Source organism: Oreochromis aureus, linkage group 2 (assembly GCF_013358895.1).
Source record: "Oreochromis aureus strain Israel breed Guangdong linkage group 2, ZZ_aureus, whole genome shotgun sequence".
In the NCBI taxonomy this organism is placed as follows: Eukaryota; Metazoa; Chordata; class Actinopteri; order Cichliformes; family Cichlidae; genus Oreochromis; species Oreochromis aureus.
In genome coordinates, this window is record NC_052943.1 from 16507818 (window position 1) to 16528413 (window position 20596).

General features: G+C 38.6%; 1 protein-coding gene across 4 annotated transcripts in view; it reads left to right on the forward strand.

Annotated features, from left to right (window-relative positions):
- The window catches only part of atp11c (ATPase phospholipid transporting 11C), a 42995-nt gene that overhangs the window by 10049 nt on the left and 12350 nt on the right, over positions 1 to 20596 (forward strand). For all 4 annotated transcript variants that reach the window (XM_031742827.2, XM_031742981.2, XM_031742907.2 and 1 more), the window contains exons 2-16: positions 7485 to 7604; positions 8977 to 9066; positions 13333 to 13413; positions 14982 to 15089; positions 15810 to 15938; positions 16394 to 16482; positions 17041 to 17091; positions 17509 to 17573; positions 17664 to 17745; positions 17832 to 17982; positions 18619 to 18816; positions 19317 to 19487; positions 19921 to 20132; positions 20293 to 20364; positions 20465 to 20538. In XM_031742827.2, the coding sequence (XP_031598687.1) occupies positions 7485 to 7604; positions 8977 to 9066; positions 13333 to 13413; positions 14982 to 15089; positions 15810 to 15938; positions 16394 to 16482; positions 17041 to 17091; positions 17509 to 17573; positions 17664 to 17745; positions 17832 to 17982; positions 18619 to 18816; positions 19317 to 19487; positions 19921 to 20132; positions 20293 to 20364; positions 20465 to 20538 (1693 nt within the window). The remainder of the gene's footprint in view (positions 1 to 7484; positions 7605 to 8976; positions 9067 to 13332; positions 13414 to 14981; positions 15090 to 15809; positions 15939 to 16393; positions 16483 to 17040; positions 17092 to 17508; positions 17574 to 17663; positions 17746 to 17831; positions 17983 to 18618; positions 18817 to 19316; positions 19488 to 19920; positions 20133 to 20292; positions 20365 to 20464; positions 20539 to 20596) is intronic.

Here is a 20596-nt window from a genome sequence, read left to right on the forward strand (position 1 = left end):
ACAAAATAGCCCATGTAAGATTGCTTGATTTAGAAATTGTTTTCCCACACAAGAAATACAACAAAGAGGTGAGTACTCCTCAAAGTCATTGTAGTAACAAAGCTTTAATTTTGTGCCTTTGTGCTATATTTTCCTCAAAGGAAAATGTAGCCACTCTAAATTCTTCTGGTATGGGCAGTGAGCACTTGGATGTGTAATCAAAATTGAGAGAGTTACAATTAGTGAGACCGAGTGAGCATGCTGGAATAGGACAGGCAAGTGGGCTGACAAGAAAAAGAGAGAATGTAACAGAGCAATGTGCCAGAGAGAGAGCTGCAAGGCTGAACAGCACTTACTCAGCCCATGCATCTCTCTCCTTTTATTCAAATAGTCATTACTCAGCTTTTTTTTTTTGCTTGTCATAATCACAGCTTTAAGTTTCTGTTAGAATGTTTTTCCTGTTGTCATTAACGGTTTTTAAAACAGTTTACTAGAGACGAAGCATTTGTTCTGGCAAGCCTTCCAATACTGTCAGAATCCTTTTGGGTGTTTAGGCATATATTTTATGTCTCGCTCACACTTTCTCCTCAATGTGGGGAAAAATAGAAAACAAAGATCGAGTTCAGTGACATTCTCAGTGTAGTGCAGGTTGTACACATGCAGCATGAACAAGAACAAACATTCGTCCCCAGTGCTCTCTCGTCTTTGCACAGCTCCCTCACACCTCATTAAATATATTTAAGTAGCTTTTCTGAGTGCATTTTTTGAAGCTTAATGACACAGCTCCTGCATTATGTACTGGAAGAGCTTAGTGTTTTTGTCCCTGCTGCACAAGGTTATAAAACCACCGATGGAGACTGATCAGAACAAAGCTGAGCATACTGTATTCTTTTGGGCTTACATTTTCAAATTCCTTTAACAGTTTAGTAAGAAAAAGTTACAGCATCAATTTAGTTTGACCACAAAATCTATTTGTGTCCAGAAAAACAACACTTGCTGAACCATTGTCACACTTTGTCAGTAGATTATTTTTTTTTTTCTGCACACCACAGTGTCATCTTTACTCCTTGCAAGGCATGCACGTATAAGCTGCTGGAGACACAATTCAGTTAAACCTTGACAGAAGGCTTAACAGCAAAAGATCAGAAAACACTTTCTTGTCCAGAGAGAGAAATTGTGCGAGCCAAAACCACTTCTGGCGTTCTCTGTAACAGACTTGCTGGCCATAAATGGTAACATGTTTGTGTCAATGAAGCAGCGTGACAAAGAACTGGATTTCTTCTAACATTCCGGTGTCATTTACACCTCAAGATCATCTGAGGGTTTTGCATTTCTGCTTTGGAAGACAAAGAAAAAAACGTCACTATTGAATCTGCCATTTTCTCTAGGTGAAGTGTATGAGCATACGCTCTTATGTAAAGACAGAGATCACGTGCAGAAAGAATGCATAACAGCACAGCCACAAAGTACTCAGTTTATCTTGATTGTATGGTACAATTTTTACTGTGGATTGCTTGATGTACAGTTGTGGTCAGGAGTTTACATACACCCATGGGCATGAACATCATGGGAATTTTGGGCTTTTGCTGATTTCTTTAAACTGTTTCTCTTTCTGTATTCCACATAGAGTTAAAATTATTGAAACGGGCTCAAATCACTCAATCACAAGTGTTGCTGAAGGTTCTACAATGCCTTTTAACTTAACAAAGCCAAGGCCTATTAACTTCATCTTAGTGATCATGATGGACTACAACTGGCTGTATGTATGTATGTAGCTATGTAGGCACACATCTGCCTGGGAGGTCAAGTGTTAGTTTGTTGCTAGTGTGAATGTGAATGGTTGTCTATTGTGGTACAATGTGGTGAAATGGTCTGCCCAGTCTTTTGCAGTTTGTTGGTTGGTTTATGGAGTGTTTTGTGTCTTATGGTATGAATTATGCAAGTATTGCTCACAGGAACGGCACAACATCATGTTCTTGTACACAGCCACATCTGACCTACTTTTGGCTTGGTTGTATCATTTTTAGAGCAGAAATAATTATTAGGTACACCATAATAGCTGTTCAGTCGGTCTATCTCTATTATAATATAATATAATATAATATAATATAATATAATATAGTATAATATAATATAGGAGTGTGTGTCTGTATGTGTGAGGAAGAAATATAATGCAGTCAAATACAATACTTCAAACTGCGACACAAGAAAAATGACCACAGTGGTATCAACATCTCAATGATACAGTGCCAAAGGCATTAAAAATACATAAAATAATCATTTAAAAATCTGCGCTGTCAGAGAGTTGTGGTTGTGATGGATTGTGATACAACGAAAGGCCTTGTAATTTTCTGGTTACTCAGTTAGTTCTGCTTACAACATGCAGATTGTGACAAAACAGGATAGTCACTGAATAGTGAGATGGTGTGACAGCGCACAGTGTCATCAGACCAGAGTCCTCATTGGGTGTTTGGCACCAGCTGAATGCAGTCTTACATTCCCCTCGCTGTCACTGGAGCACCTTTCCCCCTCTGTCCAAGCCTGTGCTTATTTCACAATGTGTGCATAATTTAATTTAGGGCATATTTTAATGTAAAGTTTTAAGCTCTGCTCAATTTTCTAATGCACCATTTATTTTTGACTGAGCAATTACATCTCAGCTCGATTGACCATTGGATATTTGCTTTATTGATCTCCATTCACTTTTAGTAGCTGGTGCTTTATCATCAAGGGTGAATACAGTTTGATATTGACATACTGGCACTTGACTCTGCTTTACTTACTAACATCACTGCCATCGAATGGATTTGTTTGACCTTTGACAGTGAAGCAGAGATAATGCAATAAGTTCTGTTTTTCCTTACATTCGCATTTCTTCTACGGGCTTTAGCTCACTTTTTTGGAGATGAGCATTGCAATCACGTAACTGCTCAAAAATGAAGCGGCCCCCACCATCTGACCCTCATTATATTTTACAGTGACTCCACCACTAAATCAATGGCCGTTCAATAGTTCTATTCTTATCTTTAGTGCCGTAGGGCATAGACTATTTCCTCATTTAATACAGAATACTTTTTCCAGTTTTCACCATGAGTTATGTTTGTGTTGGTGCCGCTTCTTTTTGAGAACCCTCACTGAGGTGACAGGGTTTGCTTATGTGTGCTCTTTCACAGCTTTTAAGCACCATTGTTGGCTTAGTCTGCATTACAAGTAGCATTTTTTTCTGACTGATCCCTGACCTTAAAACTATGGACAGAAGCCAGTAATCTAGTATTGCTGGCTGTCTGGTTTATCAACCCGTAAAATAAAAGCCACAGCCCTTGAATTCTTGGATTCAATTATATTTTAGTTGTAGAAGGTGTGTTTACTTACATTTTATGCTGTGGAAGAGCAGCCCTTCGTAAAAGTGTTCTATTGTTAACTACTAGTTAAAAATTTGCTTTTACAGTTCTTTCAGAGTCCATAGGACAACTTTCACAGTTACTTCTTCTAAACAGAGTCAGTAGAGAGATCCTTGGTTTATTGCTCCTGGGGGTAGATTATTGCTATTTGATATAGGGGTGTGTGAAATATGGATATGCATCAAATCTTGGATCCTGTTGTACTTCCTTCCTCTCACACTCCTCTTCCCACTCACACTCTGTTTGCATCCGGTCCTGATGGAGTGTCACTGTATGCTGATAGGGTAGGGGATGCTAAAGTTGACATCCATACTGAGGTGTGAACGTGGCTGCTCATGCATAAGGGAACATTATGTAAACCTATTGGCTCCCTTTTCTAGTCTGGACTATAGGAAAGATGGGATGTTTTTTACAGAATTAATACTAAGAATTTGTTCTTTATTTAGTGTTTTTCCCCCCTAACTATTAATGAGAAGCAAATGGCTGCATAAATTCATTATGAATGCTGTGATTTTTATTTTTTTATTTTGGTCCCTACTTGCATAAATTAGACTTCAAGTGTTTGAGGCCATTCTTTGATCTAACCCCTTGTATGAAACAGACTTTGGGAAGCTTGCTGTCCAGGTGGCCGCAATTCACATGTTCCCTGGCACTTGTCCAGGATCAGATGTTCATGATAATTTGTCTCCTCAGCCCACATGCTACTGGCCTTTTATATTAGATAAAGCAGATCCCCTGCCAGCACAACTTTAATTATTTACAGTCACAGTATTAGCAGAACAGCTTATGCTTGAACAGAAAATATAGCTATTTTTAAAACATGTGGCTAGAGTCCTCACTTGGACGATGAAATAAAATGACTACAGCACACAAGCGTATTTTCTGACACTCTTTCTGTGTGTCTTCTTTGTGTCCGTGTCTCATATTATTTGCTTATGCAATGACATTTGATATTAGGCATTCATCATTGTTTTTTGTTTTAAAAATAATTTGGCTTGTGAAAATGAAGTACTTGTTCACAATATCAAGAGTTTATGATTAATCCCAGAGATGAATCGCCTGTCTGTCTGACAAGTAGTTCTTTCTGTTGTGGTTGTATAGAGTGGTCATTTTTTTAAAGATATTAATGCCTAAGCTAATGTGCATAATTGTACATAAATACAAGGGGACTAAACAAAGACATATATACATTTGGACTATGCGTCAAATATAGTAATTTGATACTGGTTACATACATTAAATTGAAAGTACACTGAAAACCACTGTCAGCTGTGTAATGTATATGAGTTTTCTGAAGAATATAGAGCTGTAAGACTAAGTATCTGACAGCCTGAGGTAGTTTCTCTTCTGCCATTATTCAGTATCCAACCCAATGCCCAGTTGAAGTGATTGATTGGTGAGTGTGTGCTACTTTGATATGAGAGCACTGTGATTGCAGCAGGAAACTACATCTGTATGCCAGGTTTCCAATAATCGGTTAAATTCACTAGTTATCCAACGTATGAGTACAATATAAAAATAAGTTGACTAAGCTCGTCCATAGAGAATCATAAACCTGCTAATTTTAAAAATTACAACACTTGATATTGGCATCATATTGGTAGTAATACAGTATGTTGTCGTTGATAATTTGTTTCACTCCTACATCAAAGGATGGCACATTAGAGTATGCAGCTTGTTTGACGGCAGATAAGCTTAACAGAAAAGGTATTACTTAAATCTGCTCTACTCTTCATATAAATATTTGTGATGCAGCTTGTGAAAACTGGGCTAAAGTCCAAAAGGTTTCACCGTTTACTTTTTTTGTTTCTGAAAATCTCAAAACTTCTAGATCAGTAAGCATAAAATATTTCATTGATCTACTATTAATTTTTACCTTAAAGATCGCAAGCCATGTTTATTCTGCAATGATGCATTTGGATAAAGACCCATAGCATGTTTGTTAATGGTTAAACTTTTGATAAAAACTCTGTTAGGTTGCCAAGAAACCATGCATCAATCACAATCCAGTCCAAAGATGGAAAAGTTTCCAGCATCATTAAGAAGGTAAATTTAGTTGGTTGACCAGTTGCTGGATGACTGGGGGTTTTGCTTTATGAGGTGTTGTTTGTTTGCAGTTTATACAACAAAAACTGTTCAGTAAGCTACATTTTTCTGACATAGTTTTTGACATTTGCAGAGAGCAAATTTAAAATGAGATACAAGTTAAGACTGGAAATATTGGAAAGGCTGGTTTTATTTGATTGAGATTTCCAGCTGCATGCAAAAAAAAATGCCACAGTCTATCAGCATATTTGGCTTTTTGCATGCTGCAATACATTTTTTCTTTTGGTTACAAATGGAAATGTCGAATTATGAAATGGGGAAAGAAGCAGTTAACAACTGAGTCTTAAATTTTGAGTAGTAGTAGTAAAGTAGTTAGCTCTGAATTTGAAAGTTTTCACAAATCCCAAATACTCCTGACATTTACACATGCTCATCATGTTGTTAAAGCTCTCAGTGGGAGGCCTAACTTTTTAACATGGGAAAGATAATTTTCAGGTATACTAATGATATAGGTATAACTTACATGGGCAACAGTTTGTATATTGTAAGAGTCAGGCTAATGTCTCCATAGTGAGACGGGAATATCCTTGGGGATAAGAAAGATGTGAATCGGAAGCAAGTATTGTTGTAGGTCTGGCTAATGCATTGTACTGCCTTTGTTGTTATCATGATTTTCCAGCCCTTGTAGCTGTCCAGCTAATGCCTTGGCCAAGACTTTTAGGTCATACTTGGCATTCTGGGGACAAAAAAAAATTGAGATTGTGCTCTGTTTTGATTTTGGATAGATTTCCTGTTCAGTGATAATGAATCATCACTCTTGGCACTGATGTTTTCTGTATTTAACGGAATGGATATTGGCTAGATATTTCCTTGAACAATAATAAAATTGCAAAATCAGTTCTGTAACCCTCTGTGGAACAGTGTAGTGACATATTTAACAAACCATGTGTGGGCTCTTAGTTAAAAAGAAATGTGTAGTCAAGGTCTTCTCTTTTTCCACACAGAGAAGAATAAACCTTTGTCCTACCTGACAATTTATCACTTTGATTTCTCATGTGAGTTTCCTTTTTTGGGTTGGTATTTACAGTTGCTCTTGAGATTTATGTAAGGTGAGCACCATGGAAGTTATGACAACAACCTGGCTTCTGTGATTTACCTCATGTGCCTCTTTATCATTTTGGCAGGACTCAGTATACCTCTGGTTGCTAAGCAGGTTCCTCAAATCTTTTCTCTTTCAAATATTAAATGAACACACACATCCACGTTACAGTGCATACTGCATTAGGACAAATACAAAAATCTAAGTTTGTATACTGTATATGAAAGATGCAACATCTCCCAAGTTTCAAGTTTGGCTTTTGAAAATGTAGAAATCCACTTTCTTTGCCTTGTCTGCTAAAGTTTGAAATTTCTAGCTACCTTAGTTACCTAGTTTATAAGGTGCTTCACTCACTTTGATATTAATAAACAGGTTGCTATTGGTAACAACTGGACCCAGTGGCGTCGCGTGTGTATTCAAGAAAATGCAGGTTCTGTTTTCACTTGATTTATTTTTTTAACTTTATTGAACATTTTGCATAATATGAAACAAACATAACAGAACATGTACATACATTTATATAATCTGGAAATGAATTCCACCTTATTTTGAAACCTCTTGAAGATTCTGACCCTTATTGAATTTTTATTTAGCCATTTTACAATATATTGTCCAGTGCCCAACAGTTTTCCACTGCCCAAATCTTCATTTTCTACTTCACAGTCAAAACTATAATCTCATAATTATATGGGTGGAATTTAGACATCATTAGACTCTGCTTCTGTCTGCAACTATTAAAGAATGTGCAATCTTTTTAAATTTGTATTAGATTATGGATCAAATTTGGACTTTTTTCCCCCCAAGAAATTCAAGACTCTTGAATGGTGCACACTTGATTTTGTTAGAAGTACCCAAAGTGGTTCAGTATTTAAATGACAGGAAGAACAGTGAATTACTAACATGTCCTCTTCCTTTTTTTCTCTCCTCTATTTATCTTAACCCCCATCCCTCCTCTCTAGTTTGGTGGTGAGGACAGAAGAGTAGACAGTAGGACTATCTATGTTGGTCATCGGCCGTGTCCTGCCAATGAAGTTTTCATCCCACCCAAGTTCTGCGATAACAGGATTGTGTCCTCCAAGGTAAAAACATCACACTCCCATGCATTTGCCAGGGCTCCAGTCTGGCAGTGCACCAAGATTTTTGTTTGCTCCTAAGCTTGTGTTATGTTTTATCTACCTGTAGGTAGTTCTGTTTTCTTATTTAACACTTGCAAAATGAACTCTTGAACAGTCGTCAGCATTCCAGTGGCTTCCTTCCTTTGTTTCCTGTTCCGACTGCTTCTCCTCATACTTGTCTTGGCTCCCAATGGAAGGCGATTATTTGTCTGTCAGCGGAGCACAGACTGTGGCAAGGAAATACATGGCTGCTATTAATGTACTGGAACGGTGGGCAATTCAGGCTTCCCCTGGGCTCTGACTACAACCCCCCTCCTTTACCACCCAAATCTTACTCTACCTGTTAGTTCTGTGTCAACAGCAGTCTTAAGCAAGTACTGACTGGCTGGCTTGTGAATATTTAAGGTGAAAGTGATCAGGGGAAGCAAGTGAAGTGATAATAAAATGGCTCTAGGATTTATAGTGATGCAGAGCATCTCAGCGAGGAAGGGTCAATCTATTGGTTTCTGCCAGTATGTCAGGGTAAGCAATCTTTAATTACCCCAGCTGCAGTGTTTATTCTGCCTTGTGCCTCTGCTCTTCCTGTTGCTTTCCAGCAGTGTCCAATCTCTGCCTCTTCTCTCATGTTCTCATTGCTCCTGCACCCTCCAACCTCTCTTTCTCGTTACTTTCACCCTCTTTACTTCTTAGCGAAATGAGATGGGCCATTCTGCTCTTGTGGCATTTCAACACTATCCCCATGCACTCCACAAAAAGGGCTTTATTCTTGTTTCTGTGCAAAGCTGTGTAGACGTGCTTTGTTATTTGACACAAGGTTACCAGCGGGGTATCATTGAGAGGTCTCTCAGGGAGTTTTGCAGATAAGTATTGCTTCAGCGCCGATGATATCAACAGTCATGGCCACTTAAAAAAAAAAAAAGAAAACACAAAAACAGTCACCCACCTCGTAAGTTCATTGACTCTGCATTCAAGGGTAGCCAAATATAAGAGATACATATCTAATCTGAATCAGTGGAATACCTGTGGTCCCCCAAGGCCTGTCTCCCTAGTTGGTGCAAAGAACAGAGACTATAAGCTATTGAAGTTGCCTTCCTATTTTCCTTCCCCAGCTCAAACAGAATACACAAATACAGGACTGTGGATATTTAATGTCTCTAATCTCTCTTCCTTTGCCAAGCCTTTCTTTAACTTGTCTGAGTCTGGTTACAAAACATGGTAGAGTAGAAAAGTCACAGAGCGCAGAGCAACAAAGAAAGTCAACAAGCAGTCATTTCTATTTTATTTTTCTGTGATTTCTTGTTTTTACATGTGTGCTTCCTCTTTTCTCACCCAACAGTATACAGTATGGAACTTTCTACCAAAGAACCTGTTTGAACAATTTAGAAGAATTGCCAATTTCTACTTCCTTATCATCTTCCTGGTGCAGGTAAGGGCAAGCTTTGTCTGTATGCCAACTCAAACAGTGATAAGTGATATAATTTTTTTAAAATAAGGACTTCATGGTTGCCTCTTGTTTTTTTGACTGTGTTAATTTGTAGTCAGGTCCTCCGTATGAAGGCTAGTTTCGGGCCGCATTATGTTTTTTTTAATTAAGTCTGAATAGGTCAGTGTAAGCGATCGACATGCTGGCTGTGTTGCCTGCATAAAAAAGGGGTGTGAGAAACTACGTCCATGTGCATGTAGCCATAGCAGGTGTGCAACAGTAACAGGAAAAGTGTGTGTGTGTACAATTATATCAGACATGAAACTGCTCTACCTTATTTCCTTACTGGGCGTGTTCATTTGCGTGAACAGCAGAAGGCAAAAAAAACTCTGTTTTGAAGCAAGTTTATATTGAAGACACACTGATCAGTACAATTGGTCATGTTTAAATGCCTTCCTTTACTACGCTCCTTACACCCTGCTCATGTTATAGCGTTATGCATAGTCTGTCATTTAATCCTGTTTATAACTTTCAGAGAACATGAAAAATTCAGCATTACGGCAAGTCATCAGCAGTTTGATTCAGCTAACTTATTCATCCAAGACCTGGTCTCATATGGTTTTCAAGTAAAACAGAAAGAAATTTGAATCGTTAGAAGTTGAATCATTAAAATTGTCTAGAAGTCTAGAATTGATCATTTCTATAGCAATTGCTTCTCACTTTGTCTGAGAATCCCATTTTAACAGGTTTATAGTACTATCATGGTAATCCCTGAATTTCTTTTTGTGTCACTGTTGCCTTGGTTTGTCTTGTTTGTGCTTAATTATTGGAAACTGAACTGGTTGGGGAAACTAACTAATAGACTTCAACTGTACTCTTAAGTGACTCCTCTCCTCTCTGAAGATTTGTTATATACATCTGCTTTTGCTCTTCCATTACCTCTTCCTAATGCTCCATTTTTGTGGTCCATGGAAATGGAAACTGGTTTCCTTTTAGCGATAACCTAAACTATGGCAGCAAGGAGCCTTCTAGTGTAAACAGGTGCTCGTTTTAGACCTTGTCAAGAAGGAAGTCCTTTCTCTCGTCACGTACTCTGAGCTTCTGTTCCCAGAAACCCAATGTTTCGGTGTCAGAAATGAAATTAATGTATGTATGTGAATATGAGGAATTTATACCTGTGATGTGTTCATTTTACAATGTTTGTGTGTGAATAAATGTATGTGTGTGTGTGTATGTGTGCGTGCTTGCTTGCAGATGTTATGTATGAGTCAGTGGGTGTCCTGGGTGTTTACCCGAGCTGCAGTGTGGTTGGCATTTCTCCACTAATCCAGTTTCTCTTGAGGGGTTCCTTATCCTAACCACTCAGTCTTTCCTATGCAGCTTGCTATTATATTAGATAGTGTGAAACAGGTACACAGATCGTGCACTCATTTTGCACTTGCATCTTACAGACGGAAATAAACCTTTACATTTCCCCTGAGAGGCTTGATGCAAATGCTCTACCAACAACTAAATGTCATGCATCCTCCAACTCTGTTCTATCCTCCTTTTGTCTCATTTGGTGTCTTTCTTTCTGTCTTTCTGTCTCACATAACCTCCAATTCGCTGCAGCGCTGCACTGCTGACGTCAGCAGTCAGGAAGCCCTCTGTACATCTGAGTGCCACAAATAGACACAGGCTGATAAAAAAGCACCACTCTCCTATAAATAGCCCTGCGTGTCTTTGCTTGAATTTGATTGAATGGGAATAGAGCACTGTGAGAGAGTGGGAGAAATGGTGTTGAGAGGGTGAGAGAAAAGGAGAGCGAGGGGGTGAAAAAAAAAAAAAAAAAAAAGAGAGGACGAAGGGGTGGGAGGATGCGAGGACCCACTGTGCTGCTTTGGGACCCCGGGGAACTGCTGTCTGTCGCTCACTCTGACACACTTCCCGGCTCAGATGAAGGGCTTTCTGCTGCCCTGTTCTGCTGCTGTGATATCACACCAACACATCAGCAGCAGTACACTCTTATTGCTGTGATTTTTTTTTTATTTTTTTGCTTTGCATTTGGTGCAGTGGAGGCAAGTGTGTATAAAGTTGGTGGCGGTTGTTCTTAATCAGTGCAGATGAATTGTGGAACACAAAATCTTGGAGACTAGTTTGCTGTTTGGCAGAGGTTGAGAATATGAATGTTTTATTTTTTTAGGAGTAGCTGTGTATATAGTGACGTTCTGCTATACTTAAATTGCCACTGAGCCATTGCTGTTGTATAAGTAGAGGCACACATGCTTTCCAAAAATGTTCCAAGAATTTGTCGATGATATTCCTCACAATGGATATGTCGTGCTGAGCGAGCTCAAACTGCATGTATGTTCAGAAACCACCTGGGGCTACACATCCTTCATGTTTTTAAATCACAAAAACAAGGAAGCACCACTTAGTGGTTTTAGTACTAAGTACAAATAAATGTTTTAATTATAACTAAACAGCAAAAATAGTTTAAGTAGGTTTAATATAGATGCATTAAATTTCAGTAAAAAAACTCAACTGTTCCAAAAATGGAGGCTGTCCTAGATACAGCTATGTCTTCGAGGCCTGTCAAGTGATTTGAAATTGTATTATAGTGTGGGATTAAGGTTGTTTTGTGTGGGTTTTGTTGATGAACAGATAAAATGCCACCATCAGCTCTTTCTTTTTTAGTCCTCTATTGAACAGTGGCTAAGGATAAATCAAAATCAAACAACTCTGAGGCTGAAAGTTGGCTTTGTAAAGCATTTTCTTTGTACTGTGGTAAACCTTTGCTGGGTTTTGCCATCTGGCTGCTGCATCAGAGAGACGTTAGTTTCTATTTTTCTTTCTGTGATTAGACAAATCTAAATCCAGTCATGTGAACAAGAGGTGATGGACATTAAAGGGGACCTATTATACTCATTTTCAACTCCATATTTTTAATACTGATCCCTACTAGGATAGAATTTCATGTTTCAGAGTTCAAAATAACCAGTTTTTAATCTTATTCTGGGCATTGGTGCAGAGCCTTAGGTTATCCACTCAAACAAGCTGATTTAGCTCATCTGCCTTTAGGGGTCACCTTCTCTTTAGTCCAGCTTTGTTCTCAGTGGCTGCTTCTCTCAAGAGGCACTTTCATGACTATGTAGCTATATAGTCTTAAGATCTAAAGAGTCTTGAAAGTATACTCCCAAATACTCTTGAATGATTGTTGGCTCTCCAACCTATCCGGCTACTGAGGCAATGCTAATATTTTTGCTTTTGTCTCACCGGAATAGCTACAAACATAATGCAGACTCTACTCTAAATCTCCAAATGGTGGAGGTGAACTTGTCTGTCTCTGCTTTGTAAATTGATTTATCCTTTAATGAACTGTAATCACAGTAAGGTTTGGATGGATTTCTAGCGCACTGCCCTTGTACTTTTATGAGTGTGTTTTTGACTGGGCAAAGTATGTGGATCTGTGTTTGTGTCAGACCGTGCTTACTAAGTTTGCTGCCATTTTTTATTTAATTTTCCGTTCAAGCGCAGGTGAACACTGGAGACTGCATCAAAACATATCCTACTTGAGCTGACGTCTATCTGACACTTTGTAATGCTCCTGATCAGAATATCAATGAGCTGGATGTGCTGTAGTATCCAGTCTGGCTCATGGGGAGCCCAACTGCATTCTGCAGGATCAGAAATGCAAGAGTAAATCCTTCTGATAGTTTTAGGTGACATAAACACAAAGAGCTTTCTGTGTACTGAGATTTTAGCTGGGTGCCTTGTGAGCCGCTGCTCTTAAGCTGAATGTTTACCCGATCCTCACATTCTTATTACATACATGACTTATAAATGCAAAAACCAAGTCAGATCCCCATACTCTACCTCTAGATTCTCTCGCGAAATCCTCAGGCAGGTAAGGTGAGTTTGTCAAAGCTTTCTGCTGGCCCTCTTCCATGCCTTGGCAGAGACACAGTAGTGTTGGAATGCCTGCAGATTAAGCACTCTATCCCTGGCTCACTTGATTAAAAGTTCCGTGGTCCAGAACCTCCTTCTCTCCCCTCCAAAATGTAAATGTCTCCCTTGTGTTCTCTACTGATGAACAAATATGGGAAGTAGTAGAAAAGGACTACACCCTGCATTTAGAGAGCCTGCCTCATCATGCAAACCGTTACCACACATTGCTGCTGCAGGAGGACTCTGTAGTGATGTATGTAATGCATTGCTTTTCTGTTTCAATGCCATATGTTTATTGCTAAATGTTAACATTGCGTTTCTCTTTTTTCTTCTTCCTATTAGGTGATAGTGGATACCCCCACCAGCCCAGTCACCAGTGGCCTACCATTATTTTTTGTGATTACAGTAACTGCTATCAAGCAGGTAAGATAAGTTCCTAATGAGAGTAAGTTTTGGTAACAGTCACTTTATTGTGATTTTTTTTTTTTAAATAGCCATGTCTTTATTCTCACACACAGTCTTTCATCACACTAAATCATTCCTCCTTCTCTGTATAACACAGCCCCCCTTTCTTCATAACTGCCTTGGTGTGATTTTTGTATAAAGTACGTGCCTAATGCTCTCTTGGGTGAATTCTGATTGGGGTGAAGACAAAATAGCTTCTAGGGGAGTGTTAGCAAATGAAGAGAGAGAGAGTCTATTTCAGAGGTACAAATTATCAAGGGGAGTATCTGTTTCTTTGACTCTATTGCTTCCCTGTCCCAGCTTTAGATGTATTGTTTTAAGATTGGCTTTTTAGTTGGTCTACAGCTGCGGCTTTGAAATGCACAATAATGGGTGGATTTCCTTACAATAATATATGGGGTGCACTGATAACACATGTCCGTGTTCATTCATGGTAGTGCTGTTAGTATATTTTTTCACACTGATTTATACTGTGGAGTTCTGTGAACAAGGCTCAGGCAGTTCCTCCACACATAAAGACGGTGAACGAGATGGTGAAGATAAAGCTTAAATAGGTCTTTCCTCTCCGACTGTATACTTCCTGCCAGAAAGTTTGGAAAAATAATTTCAAACTGACTTTTGAACTAAGCTGAGTTCAGGGTGAAGGAGAGGGATGATCCTGTTAATGCAAACTGACTGATATAATGACTGTGGCAAAGCACTGGGAACAGAAAAGGACGATATAACACATGGAAAAGAATAACGAGAAGCCCGTTAACGACTAAATGATTCTCGATAACCTTATATGAAATGTTCATGTATTTAAGTGAAATTTTTGTTTAACAGAGACCAAGACTCCACATTTTTGATAGTGTGAGATTATTTATATGGCAGATGCTTCATTATTGTATGTATTTTTGACTGAATAATTATATGGATAATAATGAGAAGAAGAAGAAGAATCTTTGCATCACTAAACCAGACTTGATCCTCCTATTATCCTGTAATCCTGCTTTTTGGCTCACACTCAGCCTTGGCACACATTTTGGTTTACCCTTCTATCCTCATCTCCTCCATCTCCATCACTATCTTAGAGACCTCATAAAGTCCACACTAGGTTTTGTGGCTCTTGCTGCTGCAGCCTTTGAAATTATCTTTTTACCTGACTCAGTATTATTTCATTTTATACTGTTTCTCTGCACTGCTGGACAATCACCATCTCATTCTGCTGCTGTAGGCACTTCTATACGTAATGATGAAATGCTGGATGTGGAAATTTAATTGTATGCATTGACATTCATGTTTTATACTCTTCCATGGGAATGACGGATGCTGCTTATCCTCTGCTGAAACTTCTTTCACCATTAAGAAGCCATAAAACATTCAGGGCACACCCCTTAGTTTGACAGCTAGTGCTGTACTGTGTGCCTTTTTATACTGACATCAGTTATAACTGTCAGTGTCCCATAGGTACAGATGTCACAGAAAAGGTTTCTACTTTTTGTTGTACTAAGCAATGCTATTCTGATTTTGATATATTGCCACAGGGATATGAGGACTGGCTGCGGCACAAGGCTGACAATGAGGTGAATAAGTACCGAGTGACAGTGCTAGAAGACGGCCGGAGGATACAAAAAGAGAGTGAGAAGATCAAGGTATGTTGTAGCAGCAGATGCATCCTAGCTGAAATCAAATGGAAAAATAATTCCTCCAATAGCAGAGAAAAGCTGCTGGCAGCTATACAGGACTGTTTGGGATATATGCACAAGGGAGAACATAGTCTCCTGAGCTGATCTGATGCTCAGACATGTTTGTAAAGGCAACTTATTTATCCAGTGCATTCTATTTTTTAAGACGTATAGTTGGCTGGCTCAGTAGCTTTAAAATGAATAAATTTTGTATTTGGTCATCTTTTATTTATATATTTTACTTTATTATGGTAGAGATCTGCTTGTACAGCTGACACCACTCAGCATCCAGCTGTCAATACCAAAGCTTTGTTATGTGTTGTTTATGCGTTGTATAAAACAGCTGTTCCCAGCACAGGAGCCAATATAAGCTTACTGCTAGCTACTTTTGCTAAAATAAACATTTAAAATACAGGCAGGTTTTTGTCACTGCTTGGCAGTCCAAACCTGAGCTCAAAGAAGGTTATGGATTGTTCTTGTTTTCACTTTTAGCATCTGGGTTTTTAGTCACTGATCACAACAACTTAACAGGGACCTGGCAGTCATATTTATTTACAAGTCTTATCAGTGATAAAAGTAATTTAAAGTTGTTTGAACGTCTGCCATTCATCCCGTGCGTGATTCTTCTGAAACGAGAGAGAAAGCACACTGTGTCTTCACAAATGGTCTTTGGTTGTGTTTCTCCAGGTGGGAGATGTTTTGGAGGTGGACGAAGACGAGACCTTTCCCTGTGATTTAATATTGCTGCAGTCTAGCCGAGATGATGGCACATGTTTTGTTACCACAGCAAGTCTGGATGGAGAATCTAATCATAAAGTAAGATAAGTGTACTACTCTTCAATCGTTTTGCATAAAAGAATTTGAATTAAAAGTAGTTCCAGATGAAGTTTGGAAGAAGCAGATGAAGTTTTACTTAATGTGCATTCATTTGATTAATATTAGGTAATAAGAGAGGAGGAGTCGATGTAGAAGAACAGTAAAGAATACATTTGCACTTGCCTAGATACATGTTAAAATGATTGTGTAGTTATAATTAATAGGAATATGAATTATTTTCTTTGATTGCTGGTCTTACTTTAAAGAGTTTACACTTTTGTTTAGTTGTTAAAAAATGTGTTCCTGCCTGTTTGTGCTCGAGTATATTGGTATTTTTTCCTTCTTAATTTTCCGTATTGTGTGTGAGTGAGAAGCAGTGGAAGTTAAAGCGATCACTTGACCTAAGTTGGTCACAGCTCACAGTCTTTCTCTGTCTGCCTCTTCTACTTGTCCAGACACACTACACAGTGCCAGACACGGAGCGCGATGTGGAATCTCTCAACGCCACCATTGAGTGCGAACAGCCACAGCCTGACCTTTACAAGTAGGCAATCATCATGTGGTCCCAACGGATTTACACTACAAGCATGTGGTGCCTGTGGTTTGTTGAGCAGTGGATTAACTTAATGCCAGATAAAAAAAAATGTCTGCAATGACTCTGATATTAACATGCAGATTGTTTAAAAAAAAAAAAAAAAAAAAGGTTTCGGCAAACCATAGTGCATTTATGGGATAATGAAAGTCGTCCTAACTTGGTCTCTCCAAGACGAACTTAATTCTTACTTAAGTGTAGTTCTATGTGTGAAGACAATATGTCTATATAGGTCAACTTTGGGGCAAGCAGTGATGCTGTTATAATTTAGTCATACCTGAAGATCCAGGTGTGAATATTCTGAACCAATGAAAATGACAGTATGACTGACTAAAAGTATTACGCAGTACTCTAAACTTCCAGATTTTAAGATCAATGAATAGTTCGTTTTGAATAATTAATGAACTCTGAAAAGATTCGGATACCTTAAGTTCAAATCTCTTCCACTGTTAACACAATAGTTGCTCACAAATCACTTCATCTGTTTGAGCGTATGCCGTTGTGTTCTAGGTTTGTCGGTCGTATGCACATCTACAAAAACAATGAGGAGCCTACGCTGAGGTGAGAGCACTCATGTTCACCCAAGTCTGCATACTTTCAAGTGAAAACAAAATCTAAACAGTTGTTCATTTGTTTCCCTTTACATCACCAGCAAATCATTATTTCATTGATCCTTTATAGCAGACAAGCATTAAAATAAAAACAGACTGGCAGGGATTTAGCCACTGCTTCCAAAGCACTCCCACAGGCATTTATCATTGACTGCTTTGTAATGACCATATAAACAAATGCCAGTGTCCTTCTCAAGAACACTGGAACTGGTGTGAGCCCAGACTGCAGGCATACTGTGTACTGTCACTGCGTATATTAGAGTGGATGCCAGCTTCCCTGCCAGGTTTCCATTTAGAGGATAGAGGAGTGTGGATTGCACAGCAACTGTATGACTAAATAGGTGGATCTACTGATGTGATTGTGCAGGTCACTGGGCCCAGAAAACCTCCTGCTGAAAGGAGCAACTTTAAAGAACACTCAAAGCATCTGTGGTAAGTCAATAATGGCTTTTTTACCGGTAACATATTAAAGATGGCTCGATATCTAAAAGGCTGATGTCTTTTCTTATTTTCTTTTTTAAGGTGTTGCAGTTTACACCGGCATGGAGACAAAGATGGCTCTTAACTACCAAGGAAAATCTCAGAAACGCTCTGTTGTGGAAAAGTAAGTTTACAGGGAAAAACAATATGTATAAAACAAGTCTAAAAAATACCTTTGATTCTCACCAGTTGGAGTTTTTATGTCTACAGGTCTATCAATGCCTTCCTTTTGGTTTACCTTTGCATATTGGTGAGCAAGGCCTTAGTGTGTACTACGCTTAAGTATGTATGGCAGAGCAAGCCTGGACAGGATGAGCCCTGGTACAACGAGAAAACTCTGAAAGAAAAGGAAACCAATCGGGTGAGTTTGCATTTTAGAAACCTAATGAAAACAAACCTTATTGAAAAAAAAAAAGGAAAAATGACTGATGAAAACAAAACATGTCTAAAGCAGAACTAGAAGAACAGCTGTTGCAAGAAAATATGGCTTGTTAGATAAGTTTCATCATACTGTTATCGTGTACTACATACATAAATATAGAGGCCTATGTTAATTCACTAGTAATTATTATTGTCCTTAAAGCGTTGTAGTTAATGCTGAGGGAACTCTACACATAGTTTTAAAGCTCTTATAAAATGAGCAAAATGGCCACTGTTGCCATATGATGTGGTCTATTTCATGTCATCTGTTAACCTTCTGCTTTAGCCCGCATTGAACATTGTGACTGCCATTTCCTCATTTTTGTTGCAAGTATAAACAGTGACTTGTAGGACTGCAGAATGGTTTCTTAGAATTGCTTAGGTTATGGAGAAAATGATGCAAACCGCAACTCACTCTTTCGATCTCTCTCTCTCTCTCTCTCTCTCCCTATATATATATATATATATATATATATGTATATATATATATGTATATGTATATATATATATGTATATATGTGTGTGTAAATATATTATGTGCCTCTTTTTTTAAATTTTTTTTTTTTTTAACCAACAGTACCTTAACATGTTCACCGACTTCCTGTCCTTCATGGTGCTCTTCAACTTCATCATTCCAGTGTCCATGTATGTGACCGTTGAAATGCAAAAGTTTTTGGGATCGTTTTTCATATCCTGGGATAAAGATTTCTTTGACAGTGAAATTGAGGAAGGGGCACTGGTCAACACCTCGGACCTCAATGAAGAGCTGGGACAGGTCAGAAATATCTGTCATGATGCTTTCTGTAAACTCTGCATTTCTGTGTCCAAAGATTTTTAATTATGGTAACTAAATTCCTCTATTGTTTATAAAAACTCAGAAGTGTTTCCTGAACATTTCATCTCCAGCATCTATGAACGATGTCCAGATGTAATCCGTAGAACAATCAATAGCACTATTTTATACTGAATTTTGTGTAGTTTAAAAAGCAAAACTTCAACCCCAGACTAATGTTAAGTGCTACCTTAAAATGAATTCTCCTTGTTTCATTTTTATTATGGCACTGCTGACTTAAACAGCGCTGCCATAGATCAGTCACACTTGGTTTGCCAGATGATTATTTGAGTTAAAGGTGATGCTCCGTTAAACTGATTAATGCAGTGTAATTTCCTCCTGGAAGTAATTGCCTAATATTATTGTTGGAGGCTTTTAAACGAGAAACTGAATTTTTATGGTTTTGGAAGTGTGTGTCATTTTTATTTTCATGTTGCCTGTAGGTGGAGTACGTCTTCACAGACAAGACGGGGACCCTAACTCAGAATAACATGGAGTTCATAGAGTGCTGCATTGATGGCCACCAATACAAGTACAGGGACGCGAGCTCGGAAGTGGACGGATTCTGCGTTACAGATGGACCTATGAACACAGTACAACAGAAAGCTGGCAGGGTGAGTGTTGTGGTGTCCCGCCATCTGTTGTAAAAGTCATACAAGGATTAACATATGGCCATTACATAGCTCGCTGCCCAGAAAGACCCTTTATTGGTCACCCTGGTACATTCTCCTTGACATGTCGACATATGCGGTATAACATAGCGGAGGGAAGGAGCTGCATGCTCCTGACACGAGTACTTGATAACACTTCACAGACTATTGCACTTAATTACTTGTGCTGATAACGGGTCAGTTTGGTTGTAAATTCTAGGCTTTATCCAAACTCCAGCTACTGTATATAGCTCCTTGTTTGGTTGTTAATTATTAAGTAAAAAAAAGATTTATGAATTTATTTTAAGGTTTATGAATGAATTATCTACTTGTAAAGCCCTACATGTAGCTTTTTTTTTTTAAACAGTATTAAGCCACGTTTACGTAATTTTTATAGGAAAGGGAAGAGCTGTTTCTACGTGCCCTGTGCCTGTGCCACACAGTCCAGGTAAAGGAGTCTACAGAGCAGGGTCAAGGTCAAGAGGATGGACGGATAGACCAGGTGGATGGATTAATGGTAGATGGACAAGTGGTCCCTCCACTGCAGGAGCAGAGGGGCTTTATAGCCTCCTCACCTGATGAGATTGCTTTGGTCCAGGGTGCAATGAGGTAAGAGGTTGGGTGTCATGACTCAGTGAGTTCAGGTGGCTATTTGACAAGCACACAGTTGGAATTGATAAACCAAAGGAAAATGTACCTGGTATAATTTCATTATAATATTTATTGAGAACATAAAAGCCATTTGTGTTTTGATTTGTCTCGATCTCAGGTACGGCTTCACATTTCTTGGCCTCGAAAGTAAAACCATGAAAATTCTCAACAGGACAAATGACGTTGAAATGTAAGTTAGTCATTTCTAGGAATGTCTTTTCTTTTTTAAAATCTCAGTTATTGTTTGTATTCAAATTACATCTTTTATTTCCTCTGCGTACATCCTATAGGTATGAATTGCTTCATGTGTTGAACTTTGACCCAGTCAGAAGGCGAATGAGTGTAATTGTCAGATCAATATCAGGTGAGCTTAAGGTTACTGTCAACGCTATTGGAATGCTAATAATGTAGCGTTGGCCAGC